The sequence below is a fragment of the Mobula hypostoma genome, chromosome 21, assembly GCF_963921235.1.
Source record: "Mobula hypostoma chromosome 21, sMobHyp1.1, whole genome shotgun sequence".
Taxonomy (NCBI): domain Eukaryota; kingdom Metazoa; phylum Chordata; class Chondrichthyes; order Myliobatiformes; family Myliobatidae; genus Mobula; species Mobula hypostoma.
Window position 1 is genome coordinate 14,724,773 of NC_086117.1, and position 19,361 is coordinate 14,744,133.

The 19,361-nt window shown below is 44.5% G+C and overlaps 1 protein-coding gene across 1 annotated transcript in view; it reads right to left on the reverse strand.

Moving 5' to 3' along the window:
• Positions 1-17,327, reverse strand: part of LOC134360079 (tetratricopeptide repeat protein 16-like) — a 37,362-nt gene extending 20,035 nt beyond the window's left edge. Inside the window, exons 1-7 of the mRNA XM_063074160.1 lie at positions 17,189-17,327; positions 15,196-15,377; positions 13,026-13,116; positions 10,405-10,548; positions 6,701-6,801; positions 4,819-4,948; positions 2,743-2,957 (exon numbers count right to left, since the gene is read on the reverse strand). Coding sequence (XP_062930230.1) covers positions 2,743-2,957; positions 4,819-4,948; positions 6,701-6,801; positions 10,405-10,548; positions 13,026-13,116; positions 15,196-15,377; positions 17,189-17,248 — 923 coding nt within the window. The 5' untranslated portion in view covers positions 17,249-17,327. The remainder of the gene's footprint in view (positions 1-2,742; positions 2,958-4,818; positions 4,949-6,700; positions 6,802-10,404; positions 10,549-13,025; positions 13,117-15,195; positions 15,378-17,188) is intronic.
• Positions 17,328-19,361: the final 2,034 nt, after the last annotated feature.

Here is a 19,361-nt window from a genome sequence, read left to right on the forward strand (position 1 = left end):
GAGCATCTCTGAATACAGAACTCATCGAACCTTGAAGTGGACGGGCTACAGCAACAGAAGATCACAAACCTACACTCTGTGACCACTCCATTAGGTACAGGAGGTAGCTAGTATAGTGGGCACCGAGTGAACGTACGTTATTCAATGATCCACTGTTGAATGGGTAAGGAAGGTCACTAACTCTGACTTAATCTGTGCTTTATACCATTGCTCTTTCGGTAGGCCATGCGCAGCATTAACGTTTGCCCCGTTGTGTGAAATCAGGTTTGCAGGTTCGGTGAGTGGGCAGTGAAGATACTCACTATCGGCAAGTAAGTTACAGGTCAAAAGTGTGCACCCTGGCCCTCTTTACTGCAGCACACCTTCACTGTTTGTTGTTTCCATGGTGCCATCTGTAACATGGTCCACGTTGACCCAGTGAGCAAGAGTGACCGCACGCTTTTAGTGCACTACATATATACTCTACGGGCACTGTGATGGCATCAGCTAAACAGCAGCTAGTGGGACGGGCTGCAAGGCTCCTTAAACAGACCAATCACTAGCTAGCATGGGGGAGCCGCTTTCAATCAACAGGTGAGATAGACACTTGCTGCAACGACCCCCTAACCTTTTACCCCCGAACGCCATTCACACCCCCCCACTTCAAGTTCTGAACAATTATTATTTAATCAATATTAATTAGTGAGAACAGGAAGGTTGTTGAAGTAATTACAGAGAGAATGAGAATTGTAGAGGAGCAAAAATGGTTTGTGAACCGAGATCAGAAATCATTCAACACGAGCTGACAAGTGCAGAGCTTTCAAAAAGACTAATGAGGTGCTAGGCTTTATTTCTACCAAACAGCAGGCACCGGGGGCAAATTAAAAATAGAAGGAAAGTATTATTCAATTGTGCAGACCTTGCTTAAAATCTATTACATTCAGTTCTGGGCTTTGTGTCTCGAGGAGATTCCAAAGGAGCGTTAATAACAGAGCACTAAGTTCTGAGGACAGATTGCATGAACTCATCTTGCATTCTCCAAAGCGGTGCGGTAGGTGTGATGCTATTACAGATGTAAGACCGGGATTTAACTCCCACCAGTCTCCGTCAGGGGTTTGGAGGTTCTCACCGCGACTGTGTGGGTTCCCTGCCGGTGCTCCAAATGCTTACGGTTTAGGGTTAGTGAGTTGTGGGCGGGCTACGTTGGCTGCCCCCAGCACAATCCCCGCTGATTTAATTTGACGCAAAATGACCCATTTCGCTGTAAATTTCAGGTGTACAAGTGATAAGTAAAGCTAATCTTTATCTTTGCCACAGACTGAGGCGGTTACAATGCTAAAAAGGATTTGAAGTGGAGTGAAACTACAAATGGAGAATGGGGAGTACGAGAACACTGTGGTAGTGTAGCGGTTAGCACGAAGCTGTTAGGGCTCAGAGCTCGGAGTTCAATTCTGGCGTCATCTGTAAGGAGTTTGTATGTTCTCCCTTTGAATGCATGGGTTTCCTTTGGGTCTCTGGTCTCTTCTCACAGTCCAAAGATGCATGGTTAGTAGATTAATTGGTCATTAATGATCCCATTGAATGGCAGGGCAAGTTTGAGAAACAATCTCCTCTTCCCAATCCTCTTCATTTATTCAGAGATGGAGTGCGGAACAGGCCCTTCCAGCCCAACGAACCGCGCTGGTCAGCAGCCCACCGATTTAACACCAGCCTAATCATGGGACAATTTACAATGACCAATTACCCTACCAACCGGTACGTCTTTGGACCGTGGGTGAAAACTGGAACACCCGGTGAGAACGTACAAACTCATTACCAATGGCGCTGGAATTGACCTCTGAACTCCGATGCTCCAAGGTGTAAAAACGTCACGCTGCTCTGCCGTGGCGCCCACCTTAACAACACTTCGGAATGGACGTCTTTTACCTTCCTGGTATTTGTGTGGAACGAGATACAAGCGTAAGCACCTGGGATTATCAGTGGGTATTTATATATTTAAGCACATTTTATTCCACATCTGGACTTTAACATCTAGCTTCATTTTTAATATAATTCTCTATTCTTTATAATTGTTGAATGTTGTTGCTCTCTGTTGCATGTCACGCCCTTACCAACACACCACGGCTAATTCTTAATACATCAATATGTATAGTGCGAATAAAGCTGATTATGTTCATATCATAGCTTATTGTTTAAACTCGTAAACGTGCACAACCAACTCTGTATGCTGGAAATAAATTTGTAGATCAGAGAGAACCCATTTCTTGTTGGTAATCTTTCATCAGAACTGGAACTCTGATATATTAAAAGTTTCCCCTCCACAACTGTTGACTGACACTGAATATTTCAAAGTTCAAAGTGCATATATATCACAATCAGCCAGCTGGTGGTGTAGTGGCGTCCGCACCGGACTTCGATGCGAGTGGTCACGGGTTCGAATCCAGCCAGCTTTCCACCCGTGCTGGGTGAGCGTCGAGCGAGCAACTCTGCCTCGTTAAAAAAAGACAAAAATACAGCAAAGTTGCCACCTGATGCACCACGAGGCACGGAAAGGAACAATAGAACAATTACCCGTCACAATATACTACCCTCAGGTTCATTTTCTTGCAGGCATTCATAATAGGTGCAGTGAAACACAACAGAGTCAATAAGAAACTTCACACAAAAATGGACACAACCAATATTTCCACTTTTTGTTCTGCTTCGGACTTTCAGCAGCTGTAACATTTTGATTTTGATTGATCTACAGTTTGTTTACTTTACCTGAAGATGTAATAGTCAAGTTCAACAGGGTTGTTGTCTATTGCTTTGTTAATGCAATGGAATGCTCCATTCATATTGCCTTCCAGTGCCTTGTTCACCGCCCGAGCCTTCGCCTCTTCTGCTCTTAGCTTCAGTGTAGCCATTAATGAAACCGCCTCTGGATGGGAGGGGTCCAGGGACAGAGCGTGACTGACGTCCCGGTAACAACTAACTACCTGTTGACAGGGAAGGAAGAAAACGTTGCTGTGAATTCAGTTCAAAAATATAGGGCATAGCCCCCAATCTCTTTATTCCCTGGAGCACAGGAGAATGAGGGGAGAGGGGTATTGATAGGGTAAATGCAAGCAGTCCTTTCCACTAAGGTTGGGTGAAACTGGAACTAGAGGTTATAGGTTAACGGTGAAGGGTGAAGGATGAACTACCTCACTCAGAGGGTGGTGGGAATGTGAAATGAGCTGCCAGAAGTGGTGGATGCAGGTTCGATTTCAAGATTTAAGAGAAATATGGATAAGTACATGGATGGGATGGATATGGAGGGTGATGGTCTGGGTGCAGGTTGATGGGACCAGGCAGCATAATGGTTTGGCATGGACTAGATGGGCTGAAGGGCCTGTTTCTATGCTGTTGGGTTCTATGACTAAGCGGAGGACAAACAAGGGGGGATTACATTAGCAGCAGAAACAGGTTACCCAGCCTTTTCCACCTGTTCATAACTCCATTCATCTATTGCAACTCCATAGGCATTAATACCACTGGCTATCAAAAGTATATCAACGTCAGATTTTAAATGGTTAATTGAACTTTACACTTCTCCCAGCGGCTGCAGGTCAAAGGTCGAGTGTCTGACCACTGGTAATTCACATCCTCAGAATGCTCCACTGACTACATGGTACATCAGGGTTGTGAACCCATACTTTCTGCAGGTTGGACAAGAATAACTCCAAACTTGATGCCAGCTGCAACTAAGTAGCCAAGTAACTGGTAACCATAGCTCCATCACTAGCACACTATGGCTATACTGCACACCATCTACGAAATGCTCTCTAGTTACTCAAAGCCAAACTCAACTTTTTTATCAAAGTGCATAGATGTTACCTTATACACTGTACTATCTTGAGTAACACACACCAAGTGCTGGAGGAACTCAGCAGGTCAGGCAGCATCTATGGAAAAGAGTAAACAGCCAACACTTCAGACCGGTGAAGGGTTTCAGATAAAGCATCAACTGTTTATTCCTCTCCATAGATGCTGCCCGGCCTGCCGAGTTCCTCTTTTGTGGGTTTTACTCTGGATTTCCAGCATTGGCAGAATCCTTTGTGGTTTCGCTTTACTATCTTGAGATTCATTTCTTGCAGACATTTACAGGAAATAAAATACAGCAGAACTTATGGAAAACAAAGACAAGCAGCCAATGTGCAAAAGACACATTGTGCAAATAGTAATACTGAGAACATGAGTTGTAAAGATGCCTTGAAAGTGGGTCTGTAGGTTGTAGAATCAGTTCAGAGTTGAGGTGAGTGAAGTTGTGCAAGATGGTTCAGGAGCCTGATGGTTGCAGGGTAATGACTGTTACTGAACCTGGTGGTGTGGGACCAAAGTAGTAGTGAGAAGAGAGCATGGCCTTGATGGTGGGAGTCCTTGATAACTTCCATCTGCTACTTCAGCAGCACCTCCCAAATCTGTGAGTTGACCTTGCTAGATACATATGGGGACACCACAATCTTCAAGTTTCAAAACATCTTGACTCAGAAAGCGTCCTCGCTCTTTCAGTTACTGGGTCTATATCCTGCAGGGTGTATGGGGTGTCCAGGGAGGTGTAGCACCTCTGGACAAGGGTCTTGATATGTCCATTCTGGGGTAGCTCATTCACCTACAATGGCCAATCAATCCAACTCCTGGAAATGCCTACTTTCACTAGATGGGCTCATGAAAGCATCTGACTTTTATCTTCTTGAAGTCAATATGGGATGCTCAATGAATTTCTAACAACACTAGGGTGCCACGAGAGAAGAAAGAACTATTACATCAGAGAAACACTAAGACTAATTATATGAACCATTAAAGCATCGCACTTACATTGGAAAAGTGGTCTTGCAGCCTCGCCCGAAGGATGTAGAGATCTGCATTGGAAGGCACAACCTCAAGTTGCTTGGTGACATATTGGAGGCAATCTTCAAGCCTTCCCAATGCAAGCAGGGTAGCGATACTGGAAAACAATTTCCAATTCACCATTAATTTAATGTCCTGTGTTCATTTTTGTCACAATTTAATAGTGGCTGTCATTAAATATGGATAGCTCTGGAGCCAAGCTCATCCAGGTTCGTGGAGAACATTCCACCACATTTAGTATGTTGTAGACGGTCAAAGAGGATTGAGGATGTGAACAGCTCACTCTTGGTCAGTCACCTCTGACTTTTTGGTGGTAGAAGTGTGAATATCTGCCCCACAGATCAATAGGTAATAGTTCAATAATTCACTTTCCAGCCAGCCTCTTCCCCTCCTCCCCTTTTTATTCTGGCATCGTCCCCACTTCCTTCTCAGTCCTGAAGAAGGATCTCTGCCCTTCTCTTTTCCACAGATACTGCCCGATCTGCAGTGTCCCTCCAGCATTGTGTGTGTGTGTTGCTTTATAGTTCAATGGATTTATTTAAAATCAAAGTTGATGTATCTTTGCCAGCCAAGTGTTTTACGATTACAGTCTAAGATACAGGACCTCATGGTGAAGATTTCCTCTCACAACAAGAAGACATGCTAGATCAGAAGTAGATTATTAAGATGCTATTGTGTGTTTTAAGGACACACTTGCAATGTGAGGGATCTGGCATTTCCACAATGGTAGTAAGCTTTGGGGAATTGTGCAGAGAATCCCAAACATTGTTACATCTCAGTCCAAGGAAATCCACAACAGATTAGCATACATTACATGCCACATCCTTGGCACTTCTCTAGCCTCAGCAATCACAGATCCTGAGCAGTGAGACATGGTCATGAAATGCTGGCTTGCCAGGGCTAACCACAGCTTTCTGGTCTTGTCAGTTGCACGCAGCAAAGCCACAGAGAATCGCTGTAATTGCTGCTTTAAAAGTACACACACCAGAACATGAAGAAAGCCGGCTATCATTTTTATCCGAACAGGAAAGAAATAACAGTCCTTTGTCTTTCACATTTCTTTCCATGATTCTCTAATCTATCAAAATATGAAGTTATATTTGTCTAAAAAGAATATATTATTTCTGTCAACACACATAAAAGTTGCTGGTGAATGCAGCAGGCCAGGCAGCATCTCTAGGAAGAGGTACAGTCGACGTTTCGAGCGAGACCCTTTGTCAGGACTAACTGAAGGAAGAGTGAGTAAGGGATTTGAAAGTGGGAGTGGGAGGGGGAGATCCAAAATGATAGGAGAAGACGGGAGGGGGAGGGGTGGAGCCAAGAGCTGGACAGGTGATTGGCAAAAGGGGTAGGAGAGGATTATGGGACAGGAGGCCTAGGGAGATGGGGTACGAGGGGGAGGTGGGGCATTAATGGAAGTTAGAGAAGTCGATGTTCATGCCATCAGGTTGGAGGCTACCCAGATGGAATATAAGGTGTTGTTCCTCCAACCTGAGTGTGGCTTCATCTTTACAGTAGAGGAGGCCGTGGATAGACATATCAGAATGGGAATGGGACGTGGAATTAAAATGTGTGGCCACTGGGAGATCCTGGGGTAGATCAGGGGTCCATGGACCCCTTGCTTAATGGTATTGGTGCATGGCATAAAAAAAAAGGTTGGGAACGCCCTGACAGATTCAAACGGCTGCAATTAAAGCTGTAAGATTTACGGTGACTAAGCTAATCAGATTCGATGTCGTGTCCATATAACAACGCTGGTAATATCATTATAGCTTTTAACCAAGACTGGCTTCACTGAGCAGGGCACCTTAAGCCTGATTAAGGGAACAGCATCAAGACAATGAATCACCTTCGCATGTGGTAATGTTGATTTGCAGGTCTCAGTTCTGAAGCCAGGGCAAAAATTTCCAAGGCCTCGCCGTACATTTTGACTTCAAACAGGTATTGACCCTTGAGAACAAGAAAAGGAAGTCAGTGCTCATGGACTAGAACCCCCCTGTGACCCTAACACGATAAAATGGACAGAATGCCATGCACTTCTTTCAGTGTTTAAATCCTACAGTCAATGATGCGATCACTTTAAAGATTAACCTCATTTGTTACATCTACATCAAAACGTACAGTGAAATGCATCGTTGCATCAAATCAGCAAGGATAACTCTGAGCAGCTCACTAGCGCCACCACACTTCCAGCACCAACATAGCATGTCCACAACTAACCTGATAGTTTATAACCCTAGGACATAACCCCAACCCTATATCCTAACCGTATGTCTTTGGAACGTGGGAGGAAAATAGAGCACTCAGAGGAAATCCATGCAGTCATAGAAACTCCTCACACAGACAGTGGCGGGAATCGAACTCCAATCTTATAGCTGGCACTGTAAAGCAACGCACTAACCACTACACTACTGTGCACTGTGAATGTCTACATCCTGCCATTTCATCAACTAAAATCACAAGTACGAGGTTGAATGACCAGTTGTAATATCATTCCATTAATGGTGTAAATGTTAACTTTAGACCATTAGAGCTGAATTAGGCCAGTCTGCTCCACTGTTTGATTATGGCTGATTTAGCTTCCTTCCCAACCCCATTCTCCTGCCTTTGACATCCTGACTAATCAAGAACCTATCAACTTCTGCTTTAGATATACCCAATGACTTGGCCTCCACAGCCATCTGTGGTAATGAATTCCACAGATTCACCACCCTCTGGTTGAAGAAATTCCTTCTCATCTCCATTCTAAACGGACATCCTTTAGTCTATGGCTGTCCCTCACTTTCCCACTATAGGAAACATCCTCTCTAAGTCCACTCAGTATCTCTGCCTTTCAATATTCAGTAGGTTTCAATGAGGTACCCTCATTCTTCTAATCTCCATGAGTACAGGTACAAAGCCATCAAATTTTCTTATCTCATGGTAGATAATTTAAATGAGATCATTTGTAATTTGACAGCAAGAGGATTTGATTCCATTCTGAAGCAGGAAGAACATTGAACCACAGTCAATAAGCACAGAACAGACTCTATGACCCTCCAAGTCCATACTCACCATTAATCCTACATCAGTTTTATTCTCCTGATATTCTCACCAATTTCTCATGGACCTACCACTTACCTGCATGCTAGGGGTAATTTACAGTGGCCAATTAGCCCCCCAAAAACCATCTTTCACAACGTGAGGGGAAACCAGAGCACCCCAAGGGAGTGCATGCAGTCAAAGGGAGAACACGTAAACTCCACACATACAGCACCAGAGATGAGGATTGAACCCAGATCACTGGAGCTGTGAGACATCAGCTGTACCAGCTGCACCATGAGTCTGGTCAACGCCGTGCAATGAAAAGAGTCATAGAAAAGTGCAGCACACAAACAGGCCCTTCAGCCCATCTAGTCCATGCTGAACCATTTCAACTGCCTACTCCCATCGACCTGCACTGGGACCATAGCCCTCCATACCCCTACCATCCATGTACCTATTCAAACTTCTCTTAAACTTTGAAATTGAGCTCACATGCACCACTTGCACTGGCAGCTCATTCCACAATCTCACAGCCCTCTGAGTGAAGAAGTTTCCCCTCACGTTCCCCTTAAAATTTTCAGCTTCCACCCTTAACCTATCACCTCTGGTTGTAGTCCCTCCCAACCTCAATGGAAAAAGCCTGCTTGCATTTACCCTATCTATACCCCTCAAAAGGAATAAGATCCTAACCAATTCAATCTTTCCTTCTAAATCAGGTCCTCCAGACCTGGCAACATCCTTGTAAATTTCCTCCGTACTCTTTCAACCTCATTTACAAACAGTAATCATAAGAAATAGAAGCAAGAGTTGATCATGCCACCCATCGGTCCTGAGGTACCATTTAAAAGGTTGATCTTGATTTCTAATCCCCATGGCCTTTGACATATTATTAATCTCAATCTTAAATATATTCAACCTCACTTTAGAGAACTCAACAGACTCTTAAGAACTTGAGTGAAGATATTTCTCTTAATCTCAGTGCTGAATGGAGTCCTGAATCCTGGGATTATTGCACCCCCCCCAAATGTTCTAGAACATACAGCATAGTATATAGAACATTATAGCACAGTACAGGCCCTTCGGCCCGCAATATTGTGCTAACCTTTTAAGGGTAAGATCAATCTAACCTTTCCTTCCCGCATAACCCTCTGTTTTTCTATCATCCATGTGCCTATCTAACAATCTCTTTAATGATCTTAATGTAGTTGCCTCTACCAATACCCCTGGCAGGGCATTCCACACACCCACTACGCTCTGTAAAAAAAGCCTCTGACATCCCCCTATGCTTTCCTCCAAAAATCTACATTCTCAGCTGACTGATTCTGAAAGCCTCATGGAGTTAGTAAACTATCCTCATAGAATCATAGAGTGGTTATATCATAGAGGAGGTTAAACAGCCCATCATATCCACTGGAGTAACTCACTAATTCTATCCCCTTGATCTCTTCTCTGGAGCCTAGCAAATGTTTCCTCGCCACACATTTACCCAGTTCCCTCTAGATGGCCACCGTGAAACCTGCCTCTGCCATAACAGCGGGTAGTTCTGTCCAGGTTACAACCACACATTGCATTAAAATATTTTCCTTCTTACACCATAAAACACAAGAGCTGAATTAGGTCATTTGGCCCATTGAATCTGCTCTACCATTTCATAATGTCTGATTTATTATTCCTCTCATCCCCATTCTCCTGCCTTCTCCCTGTAACCTTTGAGACCCTTTACTAATACTTTCTAGGAGCATGTACTGCCTTTCCCTGACCCACAGACTGTGGAGCTTTTTGTGTTATATATAAGAAATTATTACCAAAAGACAAAGAGCCACTTGGCCCATTGAGTCTGCTCTAACATTCCATCATGGCTGATTTATTTTCCCTCTCAACCCCATTCTCCTGCCTTTTCCCCGTAAACATTGATGCCCTTACTAATCAACAAGCTATCAACCTCCTCTTTAAGTATACCCAATGACTTGGCCTCGTCAGTTGTCTGTGGCAATGAATTCCACAGATTCACCACACAGATTTTTGTCACTATCAATTCTCATCCGATTTGTTTTATGTCTGTGATCCTTCGTCCTTGACCCTTTTGCCAAAGGGAACAGCTCCCCCCCATCCATTCTGTCCAGACTTCTTATTTTGTGAACTTCAATGAGGTCTCCCCTCATCTTTATCTTCTCCAAAGAAATCAGCTCCAGCCTCTCCAATCCATCCCTGTGACTGAAATTCTTCAGGCTATGAACCATTCTCGCAAATCTCCACTGAACTCTGTTGGGTCTTTTGTCATGCTTCCTATCATGATGGGACTGGAAATGAACTGCATTTCAGCGGAAGCTGGAGCTGAATTAGATTTTAGATCACACAATCACCAATTAATTTGCAGGTTGGAAATGTTCCATTCAAACCAACAGATCTGTACTGGTGTATATGGAATCTTCTTTCACCCTGCTCCATCTTGTTCTTTACTCCAATTTACACAGATAATCATGAAACAGAACTTTAACAAAAATTAGAAAAATAAAACCATGAACACACGTGTATATACAAAGTGTGGCTTATCGTTGACACAAGACTTTCATCTGCTGGATCCAAGTTGCTGGCCATTCTGTAGTTCAGGACAGAAGACTGGAAATCCCCGATGTAGAGATATGCCTCAGCCTTTCTCAAATGAAACTCTTTCTGCAACAAGTAACAGAAATCAGATTGTAAGCGACCAATTAGTATTTCACTACATTTACAACGAACATTATTCAGTTGATATATGTATGTTGGTATGTTGAATCAGAATAAAGAAAGTGAAGACAAATATAGTGTCCTGACAAAGGCTCTTAGCCTAAACTGTTCATTCCTCTCCGTAGATGCTGCCTGACCTGCTGAGTTCTTCCAGCATTTTATGTGTGTTCCTCTGGATTTCCAGCATCGCAGAACCTTGGCGTTTCTGGAGATTAGTTATTCATCAAATTTCCAGTTATTACTGCTCAAAGTAAACTTACTATTAAAGTACATATATGTCACCATATACAACCCTAAGATTCATGTTAGCATTCATTTCACAAGGTTGAGAATACGAGCCAGGATGTGATGCTGAGGCTTTATAAAGCACTGCTGAACTGCTGAGGCCTCACCTTGAGTATTGTGAACTGTTTTGGGCCCCTCATCTTAGAGAAGATGTGCTGGCATTGGAGAGGGTCCAGAGGAGGTTCGCAAGGATGATTCCAGGAATGAGAGGGTTATCATACGAGGGACGTTTGTTGGCTTTGGGTCTGTACTCGCTGGAATTCAGAAGGATGAAGTTGGGGGGGGTGGATCTCATTGAAATCTTTCGGATGTTAAAAGGTCTAGATAGAGTAGATGTGGAAAGGATGTTTCCCATGGTGGGGGAGTCTAGGACAAGAGGGCACAGCCTCAGGATAGAGAGGCGCCCTTTCAAAACAGAGATGAGGAGAAATTTCTTTAGCCAAAGGATGGTGAATTTGTGGAATTTGTTGCCACATGCAGCTGTGGAGGCCAGGTCGTTGGGTGTACTTTTTAAGGCAGAGATTGATAGGTTCTTGATTGGACATGGCATCAAAGGTTACGGGGAGAAGGCCGGGAACTGGGGTTGAGGAGGAGAGAAAAAAAAAGAATCAGCCACGATTGAATGGCAGAGCAGACTCAATGGGCCGGATGGCCTAATTCTGCTCCTATGTCTTATAGTCTTAATTTTCTTGTGGGCATTCATACTAAATTCAAGAAACACAATAGAATCAATGGAAGACTGTACTTGACAAGACGGATAAAACACCAGTGTGAAAAAGACAACAAACTGAGCAAATACAAAATGAGGAAAAACACCAAAATAATAACAATAAATAAATAAATAAGCAATAAATATTGAGAAAATGAGCTGTAGAGTCCTTGAAGAGTTTGTCCTGCCGAAGGGTTTCGGCCCGAAACGTCGATTTACTTTTTTCCGTAGATGCTGCCTGGCCTGCTGAGTTCCTCCAGCATTTTGTGTGCGTTGTAGAGTCCTTGTAAGTGAGTTCACAGATTGTGAGAACAGATCAGTGACGGGCCGAGTGAAACTGAGTGAAGCCGTAGCCTCTGGTTCAGGAGACTGATGGTTGTGGGGTAATAACTGTTCCTGAATCTGGTGGTGTGAGTCCTGAGGTTCCTGTACCCTCTTCCTGGTGGTTTTAGTACTTACCAATAGCACTGTCAACAGGCTACTAATTCAGAATGAATAAAATATTTCCCCTAATCTTTCATTTTACTTGGAATACAAGTGAGCTGATGCCGGAGCTCAGCGACTCTTTGCAGACTGGTCTCTGCAAATATACTCTATCATAATTTATTATTACAAACTTCTGTTATAACCATTCTACTTTTTAAAATCGAAATTCTATCACTCTAAGAATTACCAACAATATTCTATATCTCTGCACTGTTGTAGCAATTTCCAAGTTCCTGGGTCTTAATATCTCTGAGGATCTAACTTGGACCCAGCATATCGACACAGCTACAAAGACAACGGAGATGTTTCCTGAGGAGTTTCAGGAGATTTGGTACGTCACCAAAAACACTCGCAAATTTCTACAGATGGAGAGCATTCTAACTGGCTGCATCACTGTCTGCTATGAGGCAGGGGGAGGTGGGGCTACTGCACAGGACTGAAATAAGCTGCAGAGAGTTGTAAAGTTAGTCAGCTCCATCGTGGGTACTAATTTTTCTCATTGCTACCGTCAGGAAGGAGGTACAAAAGCCTAGAGGCACACACACACTCAGTGATTCTGAAACAGCTTCGTAACTTCTGCAAATAGATTTCTAAACGGGCATTGAACCCATGAACAGTACCTCACTACTTTTTAACTTCTATTTTTACAATATTTATTTAATTTAATATATATTTAACTGTAATTCAGTTTTTTCTATTTTTGTACTTATTGCATTGTACAAAGTTAACAAATTTCCTGACATATGCCAGTGATATTAAACCTGATTCTCATTCTGAAGTGGTCTACCTGGATGGCATGCAAAACAAAGTTCTTCACTCTACCTAGGTACATATGACAATAATAACTTCGTTCATCAACGTGTTGGTTGCGTCACACTGGTGCTCTGGATCTTACTTCTGACCCAAACCCCCCTCCACACCAAGGAAAAATTAATCTTCTTACCCTCCGAGGATCCAAATTAAGGGCTTTGTTGAATGAAATTATCGCTTCCTCCATTAGTCCCATGTTAACGAGAGTCTTTCCTTTCTCATAACTGTAGAAAGAAGATGCCAATAGAGATTCAACATCTCAGATACAGAACCTTAAGTATTGTTTAATTGCTCTTTGTAAACTATGATGCCTTTCCCATCCGGAATAAAGTCCTCTAAAGTGTGGTAGTCTGAAGATTATCTGTAAGAGATATCCTGTCTGTGAAGAACCAGCTCAGAATGGGGAGCTAGGATATTTCTGGTGGACACTGATAACTCCGGGATTAGGATTAGGTTTATTGTCACTGACATATGTCGTGAAATTGTTTTATGGATGCAATATCGTGCAATAAACCAATAACTGTAAGTTATAATACTGAGGCCCTCTGTTCGCCAGGGTGAACCATGGATATTGCACCCTAACTGTCTGTGCAGTACTGCCCCAACAGTACGATATGGAGAACAAGCTGTTGCCCAGGCAGCAGGGTCCCCCTCTCCATGCAGTTGATGAATCCAAAGGAAGGGCAGAGACGGATACAGTTCGGCACCGGTGGCCTTGCAGGAGATGCCAGTCAGCGTTGAATTCAATGTTGGACTGCCTTACGGACCTCAGCTCCAGATTTCCCCTCGGGGTTTACACCTGAAACCTTCCCCATGAGTGGGTATAGCCGCAGGGCAGCGGCGGGGGCGGGGGGGGGGTTTGAATTAAGTTTTCCTTCTCCTGGTTGAGCTGCCAACCACGGCTTGCCCTTCTGCCCGCAGCGACTGGTTTTAAGGCGCCTTTGCCCCCTCCCCGATCAGTAGAAACGGTTCTGCCAGGCTTTGAAACCAAGCCACATGTGAAGGCCAGGAGCTGGACTCGATGGTCGGAGGCTATTTGAGATGCACCCCATTGGGAGCATTTAATAGGTAGTGGGAGCTTAAGGAACCAAGTTACAATAACAAATATACAAATAAATAAGTGCAAAAAGAGGGTAAGGTAGTGATGTAGGGTTCTTGGGTCCACAGATCATTCAGAAATCTGATGGCAGAGGGGAAAAAGCTAGTCCTAAAATGTTGAGTGAGTGCCTTCAGGCTCCTGTGCCTCCTAAATAGTGGGTGGTGCCTTTGTGAACCGCCACCGTTTGAAGATGTCTTCGAAGGTGGGAAGGATGTGATGATGGAGCTGGCTGAGCAGCTTTTCTTGATCTTGAGTGTTGGAACCTCCACACCAGGTTGGGGGGGGGGCAAACAACTAGATTACTCTCCATGGTACTTCTATAGACATTTGCTAGAGCCTTTGGTACATAAATTTGGTACCAAATCTCCTCAAGCTCCCCATGAAGTATAGCCGCTGGCCTGCCTTCTTCTCGAACGCATCAAAACGTTGGGCCCAGGGTAGGTCTTCTGAGATGTTGACAGTCAGGAACTGGAAGCCGCTCACCCTTCCCACTGCGGACTTCTCAATCAGGATTGGTGTGCGTTCTCCCGACTTCCCCTGCCCGAAGTTCACAATCAACTCCTTGGTCTTCCTGACCTAGAGCGCAAGCTTGTTGTATCACCACAATGTGCGCACAAATACCGGCGGTGGTCGGACAAGAACATGGCAGAATATTCTCCCCTCCCCACCCTGACCTGGAACATTCAGCATCAATGCGACAGAATTCGTCTTTCTTTCTCCATCCTTTTTCTTACAATAGTCTCCAAAATAGAGTTCATTTTTTTCCAATGAACCTGCCTCCAAATTGGCCAGATTTGGGAACAGCTTTTTTCCAAACTGTGATAAGACTGCTGAACGGATCCTGACCTGGATCTGGGCCGTATCCTCCAAATATCCGGACCTGCCTCTCAGTTTTTTTGCACTACCTTACTTTCCATTTTTCTATTTTCTATTTATGATTTATAATTTAAATTCTGAATATTTGCTATCAATTTGTAATCCAGGGAGTGGGAAGCGCAGAATCAAATATCGCTGTGATGATTGTACGTTCTAGTATCAATTGTTTGGCGACAATAAAGTATAAATTGTGAGTGGTATAAAACAATACCAACACTGCAACAATGTAAATTGGTTATCACATCACTAAGCAAAAAAAAAAGCACATCATATTTTCAGGTAATCTAAAACCTTCTCTTGAAATGGCCGCATCTGCCAATATACTCACTGTTCTTCAGCCCGATTATTTATAATATCCGACATGACATAATTTTTCTTCTCTATGGCATCTAGGTGAAAGATCTTACTAGATCCAAAGAGGTCTTGTCGTGCTTTCTCTGTGGCTGCTGCCAGTTGCTCTTCAGATAAAGCTGTAGGAAACACGCCAGCTCCCAGTATAATTGGATCCTCCTGGGGAATGAGAACATTTAATTGTCACGAGCCTTGGACCATCCAAGGGAAGTAGACCACCGAAAGGGCGCTCTTGAGTTACGGAAACAACTGACAATTTATTTCAAAGTTCAAAGTAAATTTATTATCAAAGTCTGTATATGTCACCAAATTCCACCCTCAGATTCATTTTCATTTCTCCGTACAGTGGAATGTGGAAGAACAATAGAATCACACAAACAACCAATGTACAAATGAAGACAAACTGTGCAAATAAATAAATAGATGGATAGGTAACACTGACAACATGAGTTGTAGAGCCCTTGAAAGAGAGTCCGTAGGTTGTAAAATCAGTTCAGCGTTGAGGGGAGTGAAGTTATCCCAGCTGGCTCAGGAACCTGATGGTTGAAGAGTAGTAGCAACTGGTCTGGAACATGGTGGTAAGAGTTTGGAGGCTCCTGTACCTCCGTCCTGCAAGGCATTTGGATACACGTGTCTAAGGGCCTTTCTACAGCTGCTGACTTTGCGGCATGCTGCATATCAAGGAAATTGCTTAGATTTCCAAATTGCTGAGATTGTTACATATAGGTGTTGGTTTTCTGGGAAAGGGGACGGAATTCTGCAGCTTTGTCGCTTCCCAGTAAATGGGCTGGGGATTATTACACGGGAGAAGACTTCCACACTCAGCAATCGTGTCACCAAAAGGTAAATAGGCTCCCCAAGCTGAACGGCGAGCATTTGCTGTCGGTGACTGGCAGCAATGGCTGGAGCCGGGCGCCGAGTTAAACTGACTGTAGTTGGTGGGTTTTGTACAGCCAGCCTCAGTGAGCAGGGAGCCCTCCTTTTACCTGGAGTGGCTAATTGGACCCAGAAACCAGCTCCTGATCCGGAGGTCCTACAAGCCACAGGGCCTGAAATGAAAACTAGAAAACGCTGGAAAGCAACACACATCAAAGTTGCCGGTGAACGCAGCAGGCCAGGCAGCATGTATAGGAAGAGGTACAGTCGACGTTTCGGGCCAAGACCCTTCGTCAGGACTAACTGAAGGGAGAGTTAGTAAGAGATTTAAAAGTGGGAGGGGGAGAACCAAAATGGGGGGAGAACCAAAATGATAGGAGAAGACGGGGGTGGGGGGGGGGATGGAGCCAAGAGCTGGACAGGTGATTGGCAAAGGGGATACGAGAGGATCGTGGGACAGGAGATCGGGGGAGAAAGACAGGGGGGGGGAACCCAGAGAATGGGCAAGGGGTATAGTCAGAGGGTCAGAGGTAGAGAAAGGTGAGAGAGAGAAAGAATGTGTGTATATAAATAAATAACGGATGGGGTACGAGGGGGAAGTGGGGCATTAGCTGAAGTTTGAGAAGTCAATGTTCATGCCATCAGGTTGGAGGCTACCCAGATGGAATATAAGGTGTTGTTCCTCCAACCTGAGTGTGAACGCAACATGCTGCAGATGCCATTCGAGGGAGGTAGGACAGCGAGGTCACAGGACACGTGGAATCCTGTGGGGGGAGCTCCAGAACATGGGTGGTGGTGTCCCGCATGTCATACATCTTTACAGTAGAGGAGGCCATGGATAGACACATCAGAATGGGGATGGGACGTGGAAAAACGCTGGAAAGGTTCAGTGGCTCTGGCCGCTTGTGTGTAGGAAAAAAGAGTTAACGTTACGATTGATGTCAGAGAAGGTAGGAGAGGGGGGATTAGACCAAAGGGAGAATCTCCAATGTGTGAGATTAAATGCTTGCTGGACATTGATTACTTTCAAATTGATTGCTGGGAAAGATTTAATTCACCTGATCATTTAACACTTTTTTTTATCCCCTGCTTACCTCAGCCAAGGTTTGGTACTGACTTTCTTCGTTCTGTTCCTCCTCTCTGGCGTGCTCCATGACTCGATGGCGTCGGTGAGATTCTGAGTAACTTGCCCTTTATTGCACGGGAGGTGTGCAAATACCGTAACAACGTCTCAACAACTGCAAAGAACATAAGAGTACTGAATTTCTGCTACCGATGTGTTACCTGACCCCACTCTTAACGGCTTGGATACTGATTCAATGATTATGCCCTCATGTTCAGGATTATTCCATTAGCGATAATCGAGGCCTAGTGTTCAGTGATTGGCGCGCATTGGGTCCACAATGAGGATCGAGGATCGAGGATCGAGGGGGGGGCGTCAAATTGGGAAGACCGGAATCTCTGTGAGTCCAGTGGGGTGGCCGAAGCCTAGAGACTGTAAATCTGAGTCCACCGGGGGCTGGAAACCTGCCCTGGGGTTGTGTGTGTGTGTGGAGATGGGAGGGAGGAATGGGGCTTGTTTTGCTGGTGGTGTGCTCTGTGTTGTTCTGCTAAGCATTGTAGGCACGGGGATATGCGACAAAACACACACCCTCGGGTGTGTTGGTTGTTAATACAAATCACACATCTCATTGCGTGTTTCAATGTACGGGCATGATATTTCGGCGCCGGAAGCGTGGCGACCACTTGCGGGCTGCCGCAGCCCACACGGACTGTGCTGGTCGGCGACGCAAACAACATATGTTGCAATGTGTTGTGCATGTGACATATCGAGCTGATAGTTAAATCTTTAATCGTTAGTGCGAGAGTCTCACGTGAAGGTACATTGGTACAAGGGGGCAGTTATTTAAAACTGGGATGCACAGTAATTTCAGAGCGCGGAGAAGCTCTAAACTTCTCTGTTCCAAAGGGTTGTCAAGCGCGTCACTGGAAGTATTTAAAATAGAGGGAAGGGGAGTCGAGACCCGGGACTGATCAGCCATTCACAAACAAGAGAAAATCTGCAGATGCTGGAACCCCGAGCGACACACACAAGATGCCGGAGGAACTCAGCAGAGGCCAGGCAGTATCTACGGAAAAAAAGTCCTGCCGAAGGGTTTCGGCCCGAAACGTCGCTTGTACTTTTTTCCACAGATGCTGCCTGGCCTGCTGAGTTCCTCCAGCATTTTGTGTGTGTTGTACCGATCAGCCATACAGATCCTGAATGACGGGGCCAGGTAGCCTGCGTCCGCTTCTGTTTAAATCTTGTGGATTGAACACACAGGTTTAACATTTCATCCATAAAGGCCGCGCACTCCACTACACAGCGGTACAGGAGAGTGCAGATTCTGGGATCTCCTACAGTGTCGGCCCTGGTTTTTGTTTTGCGCTCTGCTGTTAAGAGCGGCGCTTGAAACTTCAGGGTGACAGCGCTCTGCACGGAACCGCCTCAAATTTATCTCGGCCTTACCATCTACATGTTCCAATTGAAGCGACAAGCTGATCACCCGCCCGTGTCCACTCGCTGAAACATTGTATCTGTTTACAGCGTCCTGTTGCTACTAGTAACCAGCATTCGGGGAGGCCGACGGCAAACAATAAGTCACTGTGGGGAAACTGACCAATTTACTCCGGCCCTCCAGTTTATCCAGCTCCCTCCACACACACTGACACGAGGATTTCCAACAACCTTAAAGTTTACTCGCTGCATCTTAATAAATTGTTATTAAGATTATGGTTTCTTCCCTATTGTAGTTCCTGATTCATTTTTAAAATGCAATAGTTACGACAAGCAACCGACAGTTAAGTGGATTCCTATGATTTTAGCTAATAATTCATTAAAAGTAACACAATATTAGAATAATATATTGGAGTTTTTAGCGCAGTGTTTCATCTATTGTGTTGAATACGTGTTGTTTTACGTGGGAAGAAATTTATTTGCCAAATAAATGAACTCAACGAGTGATCACAGTTGCTCCATTGGTAACTAGAAATGCTAAATACGATTGGTCGTTTTAACCAAGAAATCCTAACTTTCGCGTTTCGGATTGCTTAATACCGCTGTCAATCATTGTTATTTTCCCGCTCCCCCCCTCCCCGTGTAGCAACTACATAGCTGCGATTGGTTGTCCCGACCGTCCAATAAGGTGGCAGACCCAGTACGGTGTCGTAGTGAAATTGGGCGATCACCGTACTGAGTCGGGGTCTGGGGCTGCGGCGCTGCCGGTT